Source organism: Cygnus olor, chromosome 22, assembly GCF_009769625.2.
Source record: "Cygnus olor isolate bCygOlo1 chromosome 22, bCygOlo1.pri.v2, whole genome shotgun sequence".
Taxonomy (NCBI): domain Eukaryota; kingdom Metazoa; phylum Chordata; class Aves; order Anseriformes; family Anatidae; genus Cygnus; species Cygnus olor.
The window spans coordinates 4,700,860-4,718,633 of NC_049190.1; the positions used below are offsets into that span (position 1 = coordinate 4,700,860).

The following is a 17,774-nucleotide window of genomic DNA, read 5'->3' on the forward strand; positions in this document are numbered from 1 at the left end:
CTTACTGGGCACGCTGAGCTCGGACCTAGTCCACTGGCAGGTTGTTGTGCCCTGTTCTTTCTAAAAGAAGAGGGATGCTTTAGGAGAGAGGCACGGTTGAACCAGCAGCTGGCAACCCAGTGAGTAAGCTCCTAGGTCGATGGGCCTAACCTACTTACCCCATCTTAATGAAATAGCTCTTCACCCATCAGAACAGACACCATTCAAGAGACCAAGAGCCAGCTCTGCAAAGGTATTTAAATGCTGTTGACATCATGAGGAAGATAGGCATTTAATACTTCGTAGGGGTGGCTGTACGTGCCTTGCCCAACACCTTAATCTGTGCACTAATTAGTCCTAGCTCTCCTGTTTTCCCCAACTCACACCCCAGTTTCTGGGAAAGGACTTTCTGGGAGAGGACAGCACATATGTGCAAGATAGGAATGAAGCAATACTTGGCTGGATAACTAAAATCTACTACCATAGATACAGAAGTAGAAAGGGCTAGAGAGTTTAATAGAATCATAGAATACCCTCAGTTGGAAGGGACCTACTCAGATCATAGAGTCCAACCCAAAGAAAAGATGGAAGAAGTCTGACTTTGCGTCTCAAAATCCAGAACAAGGAGTGATCAAGAGGGAACAGGTAGGAAACGTATAGGAAAGCTGTGCAGAGAAGACGCTGTTATTACTCGCCCCTGCAGCGCTGAGTTGCTTCTCCCTTCCCAAGAAAGAAATGTGAGGCTGAACTGAAAGACTCATTTTCTTTGGGTAAGCATCAGGAAGCACGGCACACAGCTCCCGCATTGCATCAGATACCACTAACCAAGGGATTAAGTCTTGCCCAGATCATTTATTTTGCCTTGCTACTAACCTCTGAGGTCAAGCCCCTTGCACAGATGCTTTGGGCTTGCAATGTTACACTGCCTCTCCAGAAGGAAAAAAACAGGGGCAGGTGGCCTTGCCGTGTGGCTCTGAGGGAAGACCATTAGGCAGAAGAGCTGCTAATTACATCGGCACCAAGTTTTTGGCAAAAGCCAGAAGAGAAATAAGGCAACAAGGAAATAATTACAGATGACTTGGCTAGGTATGTATTAAAACGGTCACATTGTACTGAGCATTGTTTGTGCCATTTTCATTAACAAATGAACAGCTTAATTACCTCTTCACACTGGGCAGGCTCACAGCCAATACTTGACCATGAAAATTAGTGCATTCACTGAAAACAGGGCAGGAGCAGACCTCAAGAGGTCAGCTCATCCCCACCTCTGCTTTAGGACACGAAAACCCAAGGAATACAGCTGGTTGGGCCCCTGGATGTCTGTTGAAACTCTTGTGCACTGTTTCCCCGTGATCACTTTGATCTATTAAAGGGCTTTACATTCATCAGTTAAGCTTTGGTCTCCTCAAATTCAGTGTCACCTCCAGTTAAGTAAGGATGTACAGCCCAGTTCACTGGAGGAAGAAAATGAGGATTGGGAAGTTACAGAAGAGTAAGGAATACACCACATCAGCCTGCAGTGGATGTATAATTCTGTGACCTTACAACAGCAAAAGTGAAGGACAAAAGTGGTGAGCACTAAAGAGAAGTGGGAATATTTGCACAGGGAAAATCTGAAACCAGCCCTTCCTGCCTATTCCCACTTGCCTTCCATTCTTTTCCAAGCCAGCCCCAAGAATTGCCATATTGGCACATCCTACATTATTTTTCACTTCAGCAAGTCCCTTTCCTCCTAAAAGTGGCAGATGCTGATACCAAATTAGTGCCAAGTGGGAGGGAACCAGCTGATAACTGTGATAAGAGCCAGAGGCAATGGTCTTCCTCCTGTCCTCTCCCTTCCTCCCGACAGGATCTCTTGGCAGCAGACAGATGTTAAAGGAAGTCTCCAGGGTAGAGTCAGGCCAGTGATGCATGGCAGGGACCTGTGAACAGGATCAGGGAGACAGAATGATCTGTAACGGGAAAGGGGCAAGTGGGACAAGTTTGTTTTTTTTTCCCTTGTGTGGGAATTTGACTCAAGGATTGCTGAGAATCTCATAAGCCAAAGTGACGTTTTCCAGGCTGAGTGCCAGCCGATGCACAGACTTGGTCTCAGCAGGTATTTGACTTCCACAGGAGCTAGGGTGCTCGATACCTGCCTGACCCTGCCTTTTGATGAGGACACACGTATCAAAAGCTGCCTGAAATGCAAAGACAGGAAATAAGCGGATATGCTATCAGCACCAGGCTTTGCAATGCTCTTTAGTGTCTGGCTGTGTCCCAGCCATCAATACAGAGACTCACAGGGTTTTAGCCTATAATCCTCTATTCCTCTGTCTGTGACTCTAATCTCTTGATCCTTAGGTCTCCTCCAGCCTATAGCTTGACCAACAAAGCACAGATTTGAAGTTCTGCTTATCAGAGACCAACCGTGTCATCTTCCTGTGGAAAATGGGAGCTGGGGAGAAGTAGCAGTCATCAGAGCCAGGAGCTGATAGCAGGCTAGAGAAGGGAACGGGAGAGGGCGTGAGCAAGCACACACAGAAAGCATTTATGACAAGACTGAAAACAGCTCTCCTTTTAAGAGCATTTTTTTTCTTTCAGATTTTACAGTATCATTTTGCCTCTCTTTTTCATGTGTATAATTCTAGCCTGGGGTATAAAACACAATTGTGTAGCTAATGTGTTGCACAAAACATGTACAAATGAATGTTGCCAGCAAGTGACTGCAGGCACCAAGGGAGCAATCACATCTGCCTATGAGCTTGCTACCCGGAGCCTGTGAAACTACTGCCATCATTCCACGCGGGAGAGGTGGGGCTGTCTGCTCCACGGCCGCTTTGAAGCTTTGCAGTGAATCTGTCAGAACAAAGGATGCAGATTTACAGGGGAAAACTGCATTCAGCAGAAAGCTGCGTGGGCCACGTGAAGGCCTGAAGACGTGAGTTGGGGGAATATCCTTCCAGGGGCTGCCCTGAATCGCAGTAACAGATCCAAAAAGACTTACCTTATTAACATCAGCCCGAGCACAGGCTTCAGACCTGCAGAGGGAGTTGTACTGCAGGGTTCAACGGATTTCCTTAGGAAGCGCATCAGGAATTAAAGGTAGCCCAAATGAAGTCACTGACAGACAGATGAGAAACTAGATGCAGAGAGAGCACTGCTAGGAAGATGCTGGCATAAATTAGCAGCAGAAGCAGGAGGAAAGTAAGGCAACGTCAGAGCAAAGAGGGAGGAGTAAAGCCCTTCTGCCTTGTCCCAACCTGGATTCCTGACCAGAGCAAGCTTGTTTAACAGAGCAGAAATGAGCTTCGGCCAGAGAGGTTCAAAGATTCCTTGTCCTGGGGGAGTTGAGTGAGCCACATATCCGAGAACTTCTCCCAGACCCTGACTTGTTTTTCTCCTTAAACATATCTTGCAGCTATTTTTAGCAGAGAATTTTCTCAGCCGACTGCTCCCAGTTGAGCCCTGGTCACAGCCCTTTTCCCAGAGCCACAGGCCCAGCAGCGGAAGGGTTGCTGCTCTGCAGGGAAGCGCGTTCCTGGCCACGTGCTGTTCCCCAGGTCAGCTTAGCTCCATTTCACTGTTCTGCTGGTTTTGGGGTTTACATGTGGAGCTGCCAGGCCTCTCCTGAGGCACACTAGTCTGGTACAGGGACACTAAATGCTCTCACAGACCCAAAAGCCATATGCAGGGTTACAATTCTGTCTGTAATTTAAGAAGGAGCTAAAGTAGAGGGTGGACTGGACTTGATAACTGTCTGTAGGCTTTTTAAGAGTATGAATGGCAAGAAAGGTGGGAAGGAGATGGAAAGAAATTATTAGGCTGACATTAATAACAGGATCTGCTTTGCAGCACTAAAATCTATTTGGATTCCTTCCAGGTCCTCCAAGGGAAACAGTGGAAGCCTTTATTGTTCATAAAAGTTGCAACTAAATTCGGACTGGATAAAGCTTAAGGAAATACCTCTTGGAGGACAACCCTGCCTCGGCTGCTGGAAGCCGATGAGGTAACTCTCTTCCTCTTCTCTGGTTCTCTTGGAGCCCTTATTCCTCCTTAGCCAAAACGCTAACCTGTCCATCAGTTCCTTGGCTCCCCAGCTTCCAGTGCAGAGCAAGCTCTCTGCCTGCTCTGGATGTCTGCCTGTGTGCAATTAGCAAAGCAGCAGTTAACATAAAGGGACGGTTCACAGGGAAGCAACGACTGCAACTTCTTTAATCTGCGGCTTGATTTAATACCAGCCTGCCAGAGACGGGCATTTAAATCAAAAAGCCAGATCGGGGCACGTAGGTGGGCAAATCGAGTAAAGCAGGACTGAACCCCTGCTAATGTGCAGGGGGTCCCTGGGGGACTGGGCGCTCTCAGTGGTGCGGATGAGACACGGGGAGGCTGCGTTCCAGCGCTGCGGAGCTGCAGCGGTCAGTTGCTTACAGCAGAGCCACAGTCAAGGAGGTCCCTCTAACAATGGCCCCTTCTTGGTCAGTGTATCTGTTGCCTGTGTGTCTTGGAGTCATGTCAGTGAAGCAAACAGATTGCGAACATATTTGTACTCCCCGCAGCAGTACAGAAGCCAACCCAGACAGAGGAGAGCAAGCTGGGCTCTTTTCTGCTCCTTGCCTCGGCGCCAAGTTTCCAGCTCTGCTTGAAACCTGTGGCCGAGCCCTGCTTTGGCAGGGGTGAAGGGAGAGGACAGGCAGGGTCAGGAAATACTCTACTTTCAGCTCGTGCTTGCAGAAGTTGGCAGCTGGCTACAAGAGAAGGGAGCCACGCTGAACTCAAAGAGCTACACACCTCTGAAGGCCCCCACAGGAGATCAAATCTGGCTCTGTGCACCTTTGCCCTTCTCCCTGGCTATGCTTAAACAAATGGGCCTGAGAATAGCATTCACCTGGGACAGCCCACAGATGCTGCATGAGGGCTCATCCCTTCAAAAAAACCCTTCAAAAAGCTTCTCCAAGCCTAGCAAGGATCCCAGGAGCCCAGGATTTCTCTGCGACCTTCATGTACACGTTCCAAAACACGGGCACTTAACCTTTGTGGCTCCCTTGAAAATCCCAGCGACAGCGTTTTATGGATGAGTATGTTTCCCCTAACATCTGCCCCCTGTATCAGATGCTGCCAGAGCCTCTCTCTCTTCTGGCTCTGCTCCCAGCTGAAGGACAGACAATAGGCATTTGAATGCAGTCTCCACTTCCCCTCCCTAACAGCCTGGGGGAGATGGCACATTGGAGTCAAGACAGCACTGAAAGCACAGCTTGCCAGCCAGCGACAAGTCTCTCTAGATCATGGCCTGCCTCTTCTTCCCCTCCCAGTGTAGCTGAACCACTGGCTGCAGTTGTTACTGGGCAGCCAGGCCAGCTCTGCGGGGCACTAAATCCTGGCAGCATCCCACCAAGCACACTGAGGGAGTCCTAGCACACTGCTACTACAGTCAGCCTGGTCCCTCTCCAAATGCTGCCAAAACCAGCTCACCTCCTGAGTTCCCAACCGTGCTGGCCAGGGCACTGGTTAATTGACCTCTCCTGTACCTCTCCACCACGCCGGCTCACCCGGAGATGTGCTGGCTACCTCTTGGGCTTCCCCTCGCTCGCTCTCACCAGCATCTTGCTGCAATTAACTGACCCAGGCAGTGTGCAGGGCATGGAAGAGCAGCGGGTTTGACAGGGGTTCGGTGAGAACTGGTTTGGATCTTCCTAAAGAGCCATTGTTCTCTCTTTCTAGAAATAGCCCTGCTTCTTGCATCCCGGAGCTGTTCAGCCTGTTTGGCACTGCTGCTGCTTCAGAAACAACAACAGAGCGAGGAAAAACCTGTCTAGACACCGTTTACCTTCCATCAACTCCCATTGCCACATCAAAGCACCACTTCAAACAAACCTACAAACTGGCCAAGTAATAATCCCCGGCTCTCCTGTGTCTGCTCCAGCCAGAGGCAGGCAGATCCGTCCCATCGTGCTTCAGAGTTCATCTTTAATCCGAGCTCTTCTGAGAACAGGAAGAGAGAGAGGATGAAAAATCTCATTACAGGACCATCATCAGAAGTCACCTGGCCTCATGCTACTCAAGGAGGACCCACGTTCTTTCTGCTCAGCATCCAGGTACAAGCAGAAATCTCACCTGCCTCCTATCAGCAATCTGCAAACATCCTTTGAAAAGCAACCATGTAAAGGAAAGCAAGCTTCTCAGCAGACCTTTGCTGGGGCTGGAGCAGGCAGTGATGCACAGGGGCTCTCCCACTGCTGTGCAGCACGTGGCGTACAGCTTGCCAGCACGCTGCATTCGTCTGAAATTGGACGAGACAGAGTGCTGCGCTGCAAAAATCCACTAAAGGGCAAGCCGGTGGCTGTGCTGCCATCAATTGTTTCAGACGCAGTTCTCTGCTTGAAAAGGGATTGCAACGTGAGGGCTGCTTATCATCCCGAGCAAGCAGCTTTGCAGCAGTTTTAAGAGCCAGGCAGGTCTGAGGTCTGCAGCGCATCAGGTGCTGCACAGACACGTTCTGAACGGACCTGAAGCCTGGTTCCACGGACCCCTTACCTCCCCAAAGCCGTCTGTATGAATGCTGAGCAAACTGTGCCACTAACCAGAGATCAAAGATCCTATGCTACCCAGGGAAACTGAAGTCACCAAGAGCTACAAGCAGCTTGTCCACCACGAGGCAGCAAGTCACTGAGTGGGATGAAGTCACACGAGCTCAGGTAAATGCTCAAGATACCTCGAACCCAAAGGGGCAACAACAGCATTAAAGGAGGTGGAGAGGCTTTTAGGTCACTTGAGCACAAATTACTTGAAGGCACGTTTGGGGAAGCACCTGGCACTAGCATCAAGCCCTGGCCCTGTGCAGCATCCACAACAGCAACATCTAGCTCATTATTATAATAAGGGTCTTTTGAAATACCTTCTGTGTGAGAGACAGCTAAGAAAATCCAGTCTGGCTTTATTCTGTCTCAGGCAGAAACAGCCTTTATTTAGCAAACTGTTGCTAACAGCTCTGTCTCATTAGGCAGTGTTTAGGGAACCAGGCTGCAATTGTTCTGAAGCCTGGTGTTGCAGAAAGCCTTGCTAATGAGGTCTAAAGGAGACGATTCCTCCTGACAGGCCCACAATGACCTAGAAATCCTACTTAATTCCCTGTCAGTGAAAAAGTGCTGAGTAACACTGAGGTGCAGAGGCGCTGGGGGCTGATTTGGGAGGGAGGCTGTGGCCTCTGTTCACACTTTGGGCTGTGACGCAAGAGCTCTAGGGCAGAAAAGTCAGCACTGCTCAGCTACGCAGCAGCTCCCCAGACGAAGCAGAGGCTTGGCTCGGCGTGCAGATAAGCAGGGACTTGCTGTGGGAAGGTTTCTAGCCTGGTCTGTAGAAGACTTGCCACCATGCAGAGCATGCAGTGTTGGGAGTGGATGTCTCTGCTTAACACAATAGAGGAGACAGGATTAGGTGCTTAGAAAGAGCAAGGCTCTAGCTAGGGTAGCTAGGGCACCTCTGGAGGCCCTCAGTGGCAGCACCTGGATGTGGTCTTCTCAGTGCTCGTCTCCTCTGGATCACGCTTGCTTACAAACTGTGCCAAAACCCCTGCCAAGACCCTGACTCAATTAACTCAATTTTACCTACGTGCCCAGCAGCTCACAAACTTCACCTGCAGTGCTACCAGTAGAGACCGTGGTATGTGCTACCTGGGGAACAGCATCTCCTGCCGCTTGCTGGTCTCCTCTGGCTTGGATGTGGGATGAGCAGCGGCTGCTCCAGCAGGCTGTGCATGTGCCCCGAAGGTGGTGTTAAGCTTTTGACACATTCTGCCCCAACCACTTTTCCTTATTTCCTTAGAGGAAAATGCAGCAGGCTGGCACAAGCCAGGACCACAGACATGCTGCTTTCAAGTGGTTTGCTTTCGACAAGCAGTGTGCGTGCCGTGATTAGCATCCTCTGGACTGGGTGGCCCGGAGCCAGCCAGGCCAGAAGCTGAGGTACAGGGACTCAGCTGGAATGTGGGCTGGATGCAGCTGACCTCGAAGACCATCCCCAGTAAAGACCCTTGCAGGCATGTGCTAGCCACCTGTTTCAGCCAGCAGACGAGGGACTCAACCAGGAATTCTGGAACTGAATGCACAGTCTGTTAAAGAGGGGTCTGAAGACTCCCACCCACCGTGAAGCTGTCGCTGATGTATGCTCCCGTGCAGACTCAGAGCACAGGAATGCATCTTTGCCCATCACGTGCAAGACTGCTACTCCCTTACTGCAGATGCATCCCTGTTTAAAGTACAGCTCAAATCCACAAAGGACGGCTGTGGGGAAAGAAAAGAAGTGGAAATAAAATCGCCAGCCGAAATAACATCTAGAGACAGTCTTAAAGTAAGTAATGAGCTGGGGAGCCTCTGTTTCTGAGATGCCTCGAGTAGTGTGATTTCAAAAGACGTCAAAGGGCTGCCCTGTGGGTCAGCTCCCTTTCAAAACATGTCAGGCAGTGCCTCGGAGATCACCAGTCGCTTTGGACTATCTAGGCCCTAGTTTCCCTTAGCAGATCCCAGGTCATGTTGTTTTTTATCGCTGTTTTCCAGCTGCCGGTGCCAGAGCCCAGCCTGATGCCTCAAATTGAGCCCACCAGAAGCAGGACGCTGAAGAGACCTAGCTGCCTCTGCACTTTATCTGCTTGGGCTCTGCTGGCACAGACAGGGGATCTGCTCAGAGCCATGAGGAAAAGACATATGCTGCGAAAGGAAGGACCAGCTTTATTTTACCAGCCTGTGTTCGCACCAGAAGTGTGCTTTAAAGACTGCCTTGCAAAGTAGGAATTAAATCCAAAGGTGCCTATGCATCTTCCTCGCTGTCATCCCTTTATCAGTTATCTCCAGCCTGCTCTGAGCTAGAAGATGAAAGGATCATAACACCACTTATCTTCCCACTTAAGAACATGCTTAGCAGCTTGCTGCTAAAGAGGAGGATACTCAAGCCTTGGGAAGCAGCTGTAAATTCTGCAAATGGGTTCCCTGGCATTTCTTTGAAGGAGATATTGCTTCTCAATGAGGGATACAGAAAGGAAACCAGGGAGGGAGGAGAAGAGGGAAGTCTTTGTAGCAAAGAAAACTTTGCCTCATGTCAAGAACGTGAAGCTGAGTGACAGATGTGAGACTTAAGGCATGTGTGTCTCAGAAGTGACCGAGCATGAGCCAGGAACTGAAAGGCTCTTGGGAAGTATTTAGGCAGCCAGACTTGTCATGTTTGTCACTAGACCACAAGAAGCTCCAAAAACACACTCTTCAAGACTGTGCAGTGCTACAGCCAAGAACGTTAGGGATCCCCTTACATGCTGCGGGCAGAACTTGTGCACACAACCAGCTCCAGCTCCAACAAGTCCTCTGAGCCTCTCCCTTAACGACAGGTAAGGGGTAAATCTGCTGCCTCACCTCCGGACCTGACCCTCATCTCCTCTCTTCCCAGAGCTACTCGTTATCACGCTGAAGCTGGGTCCGTGCCTTTGTCTATGCTTAGCAGCTGAGTCAAACTGTCAGAGCTGCCAAAGAGAGTCTGTTCCAAATATTTGCGAAAAGAGGAGGCTCAGGGAGCCTGCAGCAGAACGCCACGATCCTCCTGGCGAGCAGAACAATCGCTCTTGTGGACCGGCTGCGGGCTGCTGGTGGGTGACAAGCACGCCTTGCAGCAGCCTCGGGAAGGAGCTCCCAATTCCTGCCGTGCTCACGGACCACCACAAACGAACTGGGATCTCGAATTCCCTCTGGCCCCTGGCAATGCCCCAGCAATCCGGCCCTGCACTCACCAGCCCTGATCGCAGCTCAGCTGTTGGGATGGAGAACCCAAGATGCAGTTGGTAGCGGGGAGAGGGGGGCACTGGAGCGCCTCAGAAGCTGTTGCCAGCCAAAATGCTGACTTCAAAGGGCTTATCTTGCCCTGCGTGGGAGATCGTGCAGCGCCTGTGGGCAAGGACAGCTGTTTGGCCAGGCCCAGCAGAGAATTTCTGAGGGAAGAAGAGAGAAGTTCGTACCTGGGTTAACCTCCCCTCCAGCACGCACAAGGCAGATTTGGCAGGCAGAGCTCCGCACTGCCCTGTTATTTATGGGATGCTGAGAACTGGCCAAAGCAAAGGGAAAACGGCAGGTACGTAAGGACGCTCACCAGCTCGATAGCCAGGGCTGCTTGAGGGAGGACCCAGGAGATGCAGGAGGCGATTACAAGGCACCCTGGCTTTCATCTTCAGTTCAAAGGCAACTCCATCAGCGCTGACCAAATTGTAGCCAACTAATAGCTGTTTGCTGGTGCACAGGAATGGAGATATGCCATTGCCTCCTCGCTCCCTGAGAGACCAGACCAACCCCACCACTGCATTACCTGCAATCTCAGCAGAGTAGCTAAGAGCAAAGAAGGATACAGAGCAGCACCTCGTCTGTTGTGGGAGCTCCTAGATCAACACGGAGCCTTCATGGCATGTGTGTCCATTCCTCTCAGCACAACACAGATCAGTCATGCTGATAAGGGGCTGTATTTTTTCCTTTTACCTTGGTTGTTGGTCTCTAAACACCTTGACAGAACCAACCCACTCCTCCGAGCATGGGTGACTCCCACGGAGCAGGGCTGCCGCAGAGGTACGAGGCATTGTTGTGCACGGAGCTGGGACTTCCTCTCCTAAGGTATGTTACTGATGCAGACAACCTCGCCCCGACGGGACGGATGTTTTCCAGGCTCTAAAAATACCTCGCTCCAAACACCATGGTGGGTATGAAGAAATGTTTATCTTCAAGCTTTTGCAGAGATCAATGCAGAAGAAAAAGATTAAAGCGAAGGTTTAAGCGTGCATTAAAAATAGCTGTTGATAAGATTCTTTTCAGGATAAAAGCTGTTTTGCAGAAGCAGCAAGAACTGCAGGGCTTTGCAACACCTTCCCTGCCGTTAACTGTGTAAGCTCCCGGAAATCATTCAAGAGTGTTAGCAGCCAAAGCGCCCCAGGAGGAAGTCCATTAGCAGGCAGCAGCCTCCTTAATGGATCCTCCGGGTACATGGCAGAGTTGCCTTCCCCGTGGACACTCAGTGCTGTCCACTGCCGTGATTCAAGAGCTGTTCGTGCAGCCGTTCTCATGCAATACTCTGAGGAATTCTCTTAAGCTTTATGGCAGCCCAATAGCACAATGAATTCATCCTTTGGTAGCTTTCACTGAATGAGGACACCAATTGGTACAGTGAGGTTTTTTTGTACAGCACAATGCAAAGACACACTGATACATGAACAGAAGCCATACGTGCTACTGAAATGCAGGTAAAAGCCATAGCATATTATTAAGGCTTTTGTTGTCCAAGGATAGTGTCATAGCAAAACAAAAACATTGTCTCCAAGTCTGATCTTGGCCCAAAGAGCCAGAGCCTTGTACATCCATGTACTACACCTTGCACATCCATGTACACCTGTACATCTAGCAGAGCCTTGTACATCTATGTCCAGACAAAACCATTAAGTTCTCAGCTGTGCAACCACCTCCACTTGAGCAGCCCTGAGCCAGCCAGCATAGAGCCATCAGGAGAGATGTAACGTGCCAGGAACCTTTCTGCTGGGAGCAAAAAGCAGGATTGCCATGCAGGGCACTACTGGCTGTAGTAACAGGTAAGCCTCATTTCACCAAACAGCTCCCTTCTATGGCATCGTTTGCCAGTCGTATTTGTTATTGCTAACGAAACAAAAATTCTGACTTTCTTTAGTTACGTAGAATAATACTATGGGCTACTTCAGCAACCACTGAAGGACTTCAGGATAAAGCCTTATAACAGTTACACATCTTGAGACATACTGGGTAAGACTGTCAAAAATGGTAAGTGGATTGGGTGTCTCAGGTAGAGTGAGCAGAAAATTCAGGTGCTTTCAATGGACCTGAATTTTTAGAAATGTTGTACTCCCTCCCTCCCTCCAAAACAGATTCTATAACAGAGTGCCCCAGGTTACTTCCCACCTGTAAAATGCTGGCCACTACACAAAGAATTGCCCCAAAGGTTATTAATGTGGGGATTTTCGGCCAAGGGTGTTAAAAGCACAGCCAAGTAATGGGAACAAATCCCCTTAGATTTCAGCGGATTTCTGCAGCTCAGCAGAAAATCTTACCTAGGCCACCCAAATATATTTTTAATAGTGTGCTCAAAAATCTTGAAATCCTGCTGAATGTTGTCAGCTGGTACCTTTTAGCTAGATGCCAAAGATATGGCAAGTCTCTGGCACAGTTTTAAAGTTTTACTGTCTTCAAATGAGGCAGCTGTTTCCAAATGAATTAAGAGGACTCTAGAAACCTGCTGATCTTACATTTGTGGTGTACAAATCAGGTACACTGATGGGGGAAGGTTAGGATGTATTCTGGCTTTAACTCTGAAATCCCTGGGATTTATGACTTTAAAAAAAACAACACAAAACCTAAAGCATTATCTGAACAGAATTTAATTTCATCTACTTCATCTATTACTGCACTGAAACCTTCATTTCCCCTTGTAACGGACTCTGTTAAGCCCTGTGCTCCATCCCACATGCGGGGCACGACACAACCCAATACCTTATATTATTTTTACTGACAAGTGATTCTTGCACAGCAGAACAATTCCCATTAATATTTCGAGCTTATCTCAAGTACCTGTGGGCTGTCAAGTTACAGCATGTACATAGCTGCTTTTAATTAGTTAATGTCAACCCCGTGTTGGCTGGACTCCCATTTGATGGCTGTCACCAGTTTGCAGGTCGGTTCATGGGGATCCTACCTCGACTGGGCTCTCAGGGGCAGGGGAAATTGCAGAGGTGATTTTTAAAATCTATTTATTTTTGCAAGTTCCATTTATTAAAAAAAAAAAATAAAAAAAATCTCCTGCATCTGCTGCATTTTCCCCACCAACAGTTTGGAATATGCCCACCTGCTTCTCAACACCTAACACCATTTCTTTCAGTACCCATTGCAGCTTTCACAAGACTCGTTAGCACTGCAGAGGAACACCCTCTCTAGACCTCCTTCTCTCCGTATCAATATTTTTCTCTAAGCATTTTGAAGGCCTAGCTTAGGATGCTGCTCTAATAAGGACTGGGCACCAGCTCAATTATGCAGCTGTCTTACTGGCTTTGCACTTCCAAGCTGTGCTTTAGACAGCTGAACTTCATCAGGGGAGTCACACAAAGGGTTCTTACAGCATGAAACGCAGCGAGGCAATCAAAGGTAGCTACTGCTGAGTTAGAAGTGACAACACAACCTCAGCTGGCCAGTCTTGTGCAGGAGACATCTTTAATATACACCTCCCTCCACGTTTATCCCCAGGGAAATCCTGCTTGACCTCCACTTATCTGAAATGAGAAGCAGAAGTTTGTGAGGAGCTGATTATCCTCGAGGCCAATATTCAAAGTCCTCGGAGTGCTGCTGTCCTGCTCCCCACGGACAGACCCGTTTGCTGGTAAGTCTCTAGCAAGATTTAGCCTCTCCAGACAATGCCTCTAATCTCAAATTAATACCGAGGGAATTAGCACTCTGAAGGGGAGTAAGAAAACACAGGCCTGAGCTTTCCATCCAAAAAGAAGTCAAGGTTTTTCTTATTTTTTTAATTTTTCTTCTGCTTCTAACTACTGAAAACTCTCATTTGCAGTATAAGAACTGAAACCCAGCAGGTATTTCCTCTGCCCCAAGCCCAGCTATTGACTAAACCATACCCACACAGTAATCCAACCCCTTTGGGTGGAAAATTAAGACTAAGTCCAGAACATTCATTAGTGCAATTAAAGACATTAAATGGTTCTTAGGTCATGTGCTGACTCAGCAAAGGAATGGGTTTTGTTGCACGGTACACACCCTCCACTACATGGAACTGACACTTAGTGGTTGAATTTTGGTTTTGGTCCTGTGTTTATTAAAATGTGATACTCCCTGGGGGTTCAGACAGAGGGCAAACATCCCTTATCAATTGGAAAAAGATACTGCAGTTCATATTCCAGTTGATGGAGAAGCCAGATTGAGAATGTAATTATCGTAATTAATTTCATATCGTGAATTCATCTTTTTTTAATATATAAACATCAGTTTCAAAGCAGGCCACCAGCTTTTATGCACACAGTAGTTGTTTCTTCCTGTTGAGGGACACATTTGCAACGCATGCTCTTGTTTTTGCCGAAAAGAACTGCTGAGGACTTAGGATCCTGAAAAATACTTGTTGTTGCTGTGGAAATTTCCCCCTTGCTAACTCCCTCCCACCACTTTCAGGAGTTCACGAACCTTCTCCGGATCATCAGGGCTTGATGCAATCAACTGTGAAGCATTAGCTCTAAATATACAACTGGGAGGCCAGTTCTGCTTCAACACCCAGCCACTCATCGCAAAGAGCGATAAAGCAGCGAGCGCAATCTGCAAGCGAAACTTAAATAATAATCCAAGTGAGCTTCAGGGAAAGCGTGAGCAAGTGGGGGGTAACCCTTTGGAGCTGGCAAAAGATTGGGGCAAACTGGCAGGAGACCCAGAAGCAGGCCCACCCACAGCCATTATGCAGAGCAGCTTTTGTCCTTGTTTGTGGAGTTGAATGCAGCTCATTCCGCTTTATTTATTTGTTTAGGTGAGTTTTGGCAATTCAACTTGTGTTCCTGGTGCAAATCCTTAGTGTGTGGACAGATAACTGAAAATCAGCCCCAGCATGCACGCCAAGAGACCCAGGATACAACTCTCACAAGGAAAATAAACAGGCCAGTAAAAGAACTGAAGTTCATGACTGGGGCAACATCTCTGTCCGCAGCTCTTTCTCCTCACAAAAATCCCACATTTTATTCTCTGAATCTGCTTCTGCTTCAGTAACCAAGTAATTCTCTGAAATATTCAGAGCAAGAGGGAATGTGCTGGTGTCACGTTCTTTGTCAACAGCTGTAAAGTTGATGCGATCCAAGTACTCTTTGGTGGTAATGCCAGATATTGCTTGCCTGAATAGGAACACCAAGCCCTTCCTAAGAATTTTTTTGAAGAGGTTATTAAGCATCTCGTTTTGGCATGGCTCTCAGAGCTGTTTGTCCTGATTTTTTTTTTTTTTTTACTGCCTGTTGAAAAGAAAGCAATACTGCAAATACTTCCCATCAGAAAACGACAACAAGCAACTTATCATAACTGCAAGAAAGCTAACAACATTTCCACCAAGTGATTTTTGGCACTGACAGCTGACTCAGAACAGTTGTTGGTGGCTGGGACAGATGGACTTCATATATATTAAAAAAAAAAAAAAAGAAAAAGTACTTCTACTTTGTAGGTTTGGAAAAGTCTCTTGCAAAAATCAGAATTAAATCAAAGTAAGATTTGAATACACTGAACTTCAAAAGTGAAATGTGCTATAAATAATCAACATGTTTTATTTTTATCAGGAAATACTTGAGAATTTTGGGAAGGGCTCCATGGTTCTGCCCTCAGTCCAACACATGAAACCCTCAAACTCCACATGTTGATTTCCAGGGGAAAGCTTGCACCAGAGCCATCGAGGTAGGACTTAACACTGATGTCAGTTCTAAGCCCTGCTTTCCATCACTGACACCAATAACTTCCGCTGGTATAATTATGACCATGGCATTTCCCTGATGTGCAGAATCTTTAGATGCTTTTAGTGCCTAAAGCAGGGTACGCACTGACTGCTCCATGCTTCACTGGCTTCAGTTTCATGGCAAAGTTTTAAGGCCATGATCAAGAGAAGGCGATCCCTGCTCTGCACTGCTTGCAGTCTAAGAAACACCTTAAATTTCTAAAGCAGTTTTGCTGTTTGGGATCACAGCATCTTGTTAGCCTTGTCAGCTTCCTTTTCTGCTTTTTTTTTTTTTTTTTAACTACTCAGTTGGCATCAAATGCATCCTTACAGTCTCAGTCCTCTGGGACTATCCAGCACCAGCTTCAGTACGGGTTTAATCTTACACACAGCTGACAGCCTCACCTTAACATAGTGGGATGCCCCCACTATGTAAACTCAAGTGTAGTGGGACAAGCATTTTTATTCTCAGCTTTGGTTCTTTCTGCTCCTCGGGGCTTATGACCCCAGATTTGAAAACAGATGGAAACCATCGCAGGGGGAGGCACGCCAATGCAGCCAGAACCCACTGTGTTAAAACTGGGAGCAAGCCTGCTACTCCACTGAGAGATGCTCTCAGGCAGAGGCCTGAAACTAGTGGTGTTTGGCTGTATTTAGCAACTTTTGTCTGTCAAAATAAATGCAGAGCTATCTGTAGTTCATTTCCAGTCTCGCTGCATTTAGGCCAGATTCAATAGGACACTTCAGCACTACTCACACAGGGGAGGAAGGAAATGAAGTACCTTTCTACCTTGCAGCCCAACCGTAAGGAAAAGTGTGAAGTCTGACATTTTTCGCATTCAAATGGAGCATCTGAATCCAAAGTTAGGACCTGGAAGAGTGTGATGCTCCAGGATCAGGTACTCACAATTCCTCCTGCTGAAACTGCTCAGCTACAAAGCACAGCAAAGTGAGTGAACAGACCCTGGAGTGCAGAGCAGGACCAGCTCCTCATCCCCCAGGCGTTCTCCACCCAAGTGTCTAAGTCACTTCTTTCATTTTTGGGGTAATAGTGCCCAAATCTCACTTCATTCAAGGCCCCAAAGGCTCTACAAATCGTTTGGAGTTAAAGAATCATTTTGTTTTACCCTTAGATAAGACGCTTGACATATTTCAACACACGTCAAGCTTGAGCTGACCCAGCACAGTTATTTGTGTGTCTGTGCACACCCATGCACAGCCCGGTGTATTTCAGTAGCGGAACTTTCCAAATCAGTTGCTGATTGTCACCCTAACCCTGCTCCATCCCTTTTTGCCTTCTGCCGTCTGCCTGGAAGGGGGGAGGGCGACGCGAGCCCACCGGCTGCTGTCCCCCTCCTCAGCCCCCCACTATTAATAGCCAGACAACAAATGAGCCCGAATTCATTCCTGAGCGGAATTAGCAAATGTTTTTGCAATTAAAACTGCAAACATTCATGCGGGGCCCTCGGAACAATAGACGCCTGTGCCTGGGCTTGAATAGGGACCAGTGTCCGCCCTGCCTGCCTGCCGAGGCTGCACATTCCTGGCACCCTCAGCCCTCGACCCGCTCCTCGCTGAGCTGGGCTCCTGCAGCCTCCTGCCCCTCGCCCGGCCCCGCTGCCTCCAGCACCGCAGCTTCTTGGGGTCAGGAATGGGAACGGGGTCAGGGCAGCGCATCTCCCTGCCCCTTTTCCCTGGGATTGCAATCGGGGTACTGCATTCCCCCTTTTTCCCAGGGATTGGGCACCACATTCCCTCCTTCTCCCAGGGACTGGGACACTGCATGCCCCTTTTTCCCAGGGACCAGGGCACAGCATCCCCCCTTCTCCCCAGGATATGGGCACCACATCCCCCCCTTCTCTCTGGAGTCACGATGGGTGCACTGCATCCCCCCTTCTCCCCGGGACTAGGGCACCACGTTCCCCTTTTTCCCAGGGACCAGGTGCCACATCCCCCCCTCCTCCCCGGGATCGGGGCACGGCATCCCCCTTCTCCCCAGGACCAGGACACCGCATCCCCCTTTTTCCCAGGGAGCGGGGCACCGCATCCCCCACTCTTCCCCAGAATCGCGACCGGGGCACCACAACCCCCTTTTTCCCTGGGACCAGGACACCACATCCTCCTTGTCCCCGGGACCAGGACACCCCATCCCCTTTTTCCCCAGGGACGAGGCCACCACCTCCCCCTTTCCCCCATCCCCCCCCCGGCACCACCGCATCCCCTTTCCCCATTCCGCGATCGCTCCGGGAGCCTCGCACCCCGGATCCCCCAACTCCTTCCCCAATTCCGCAGCCGGGGCCGGGGCCCTCCGGGCC

At 48.9% G+C, this 17,774-nt stretch overlaps 1 protein-coding gene and 2 long non-coding RNA genes across 7 annotated transcripts in view; 1 reads left to right on the plus strand and 2 right to left on the minus strand.

Annotated features, from left to right (window-relative positions):
- Positions 1-17,774, minus strand: part of JAM3 (junctional adhesion molecule 3) — a 33,220-nt gene that overhangs the window by 15,237 nt on the left and 209 nt on the right. Inside the window, exon 1 of one of the 3 annotated variants that reach the window (XM_040534550.1) lies at positions 8,099-8,206. The exons of the other annotated variants lie outside the window; for them this stretch is intronic. Within the exon in view, the coding sequence (XP_040390484.1) occupies positions 8,099-8,153 (55 nt within the window). The 5' untranslated portion in view covers positions 8,154-8,206. Of the gene's footprint in view, positions 1-8,098; positions 8,207-17,774 lie in introns of those variants that run through there. 3 annotated transcript variants of the gene reach the window in all.
- On the minus strand, positions 1,047-7,634 carry LOC121058687. Its single transcript, XR_005814297.1, has 2 exons — positions 7,567-7,634; positions 1,047-6,660 (listed from the first exon to the last, which is right to left on the minus strand). It is a non-coding gene; the product is annotated as an uncharacterized LOC121058687 (long non-coding RNA).
- Positions 3,838-17,655, plus strand: LOC121058686. 3 transcript variants are annotated; one of them, XR_005814295.1, is made up of 4 exons: positions 3,838-3,967; positions 5,680-11,560; positions 11,656-11,747; positions 13,239-17,655. It is a non-coding gene; the product is annotated as an uncharacterized LOC121058686 (long non-coding RNA). The 3 variants fall into 3 exon arrangements; XR_005814296.1 differs by lacking the exon at positions 3,838-3,967 and having other exon boundaries at positions 6,653-8,304; positions 8,511-11,560; XR_005814294.1 differs by lacking the exon at positions 3,838-3,967 and having other exon boundaries at positions 8,080-11,560; positions 13,239-13,371; positions 14,172-17,655.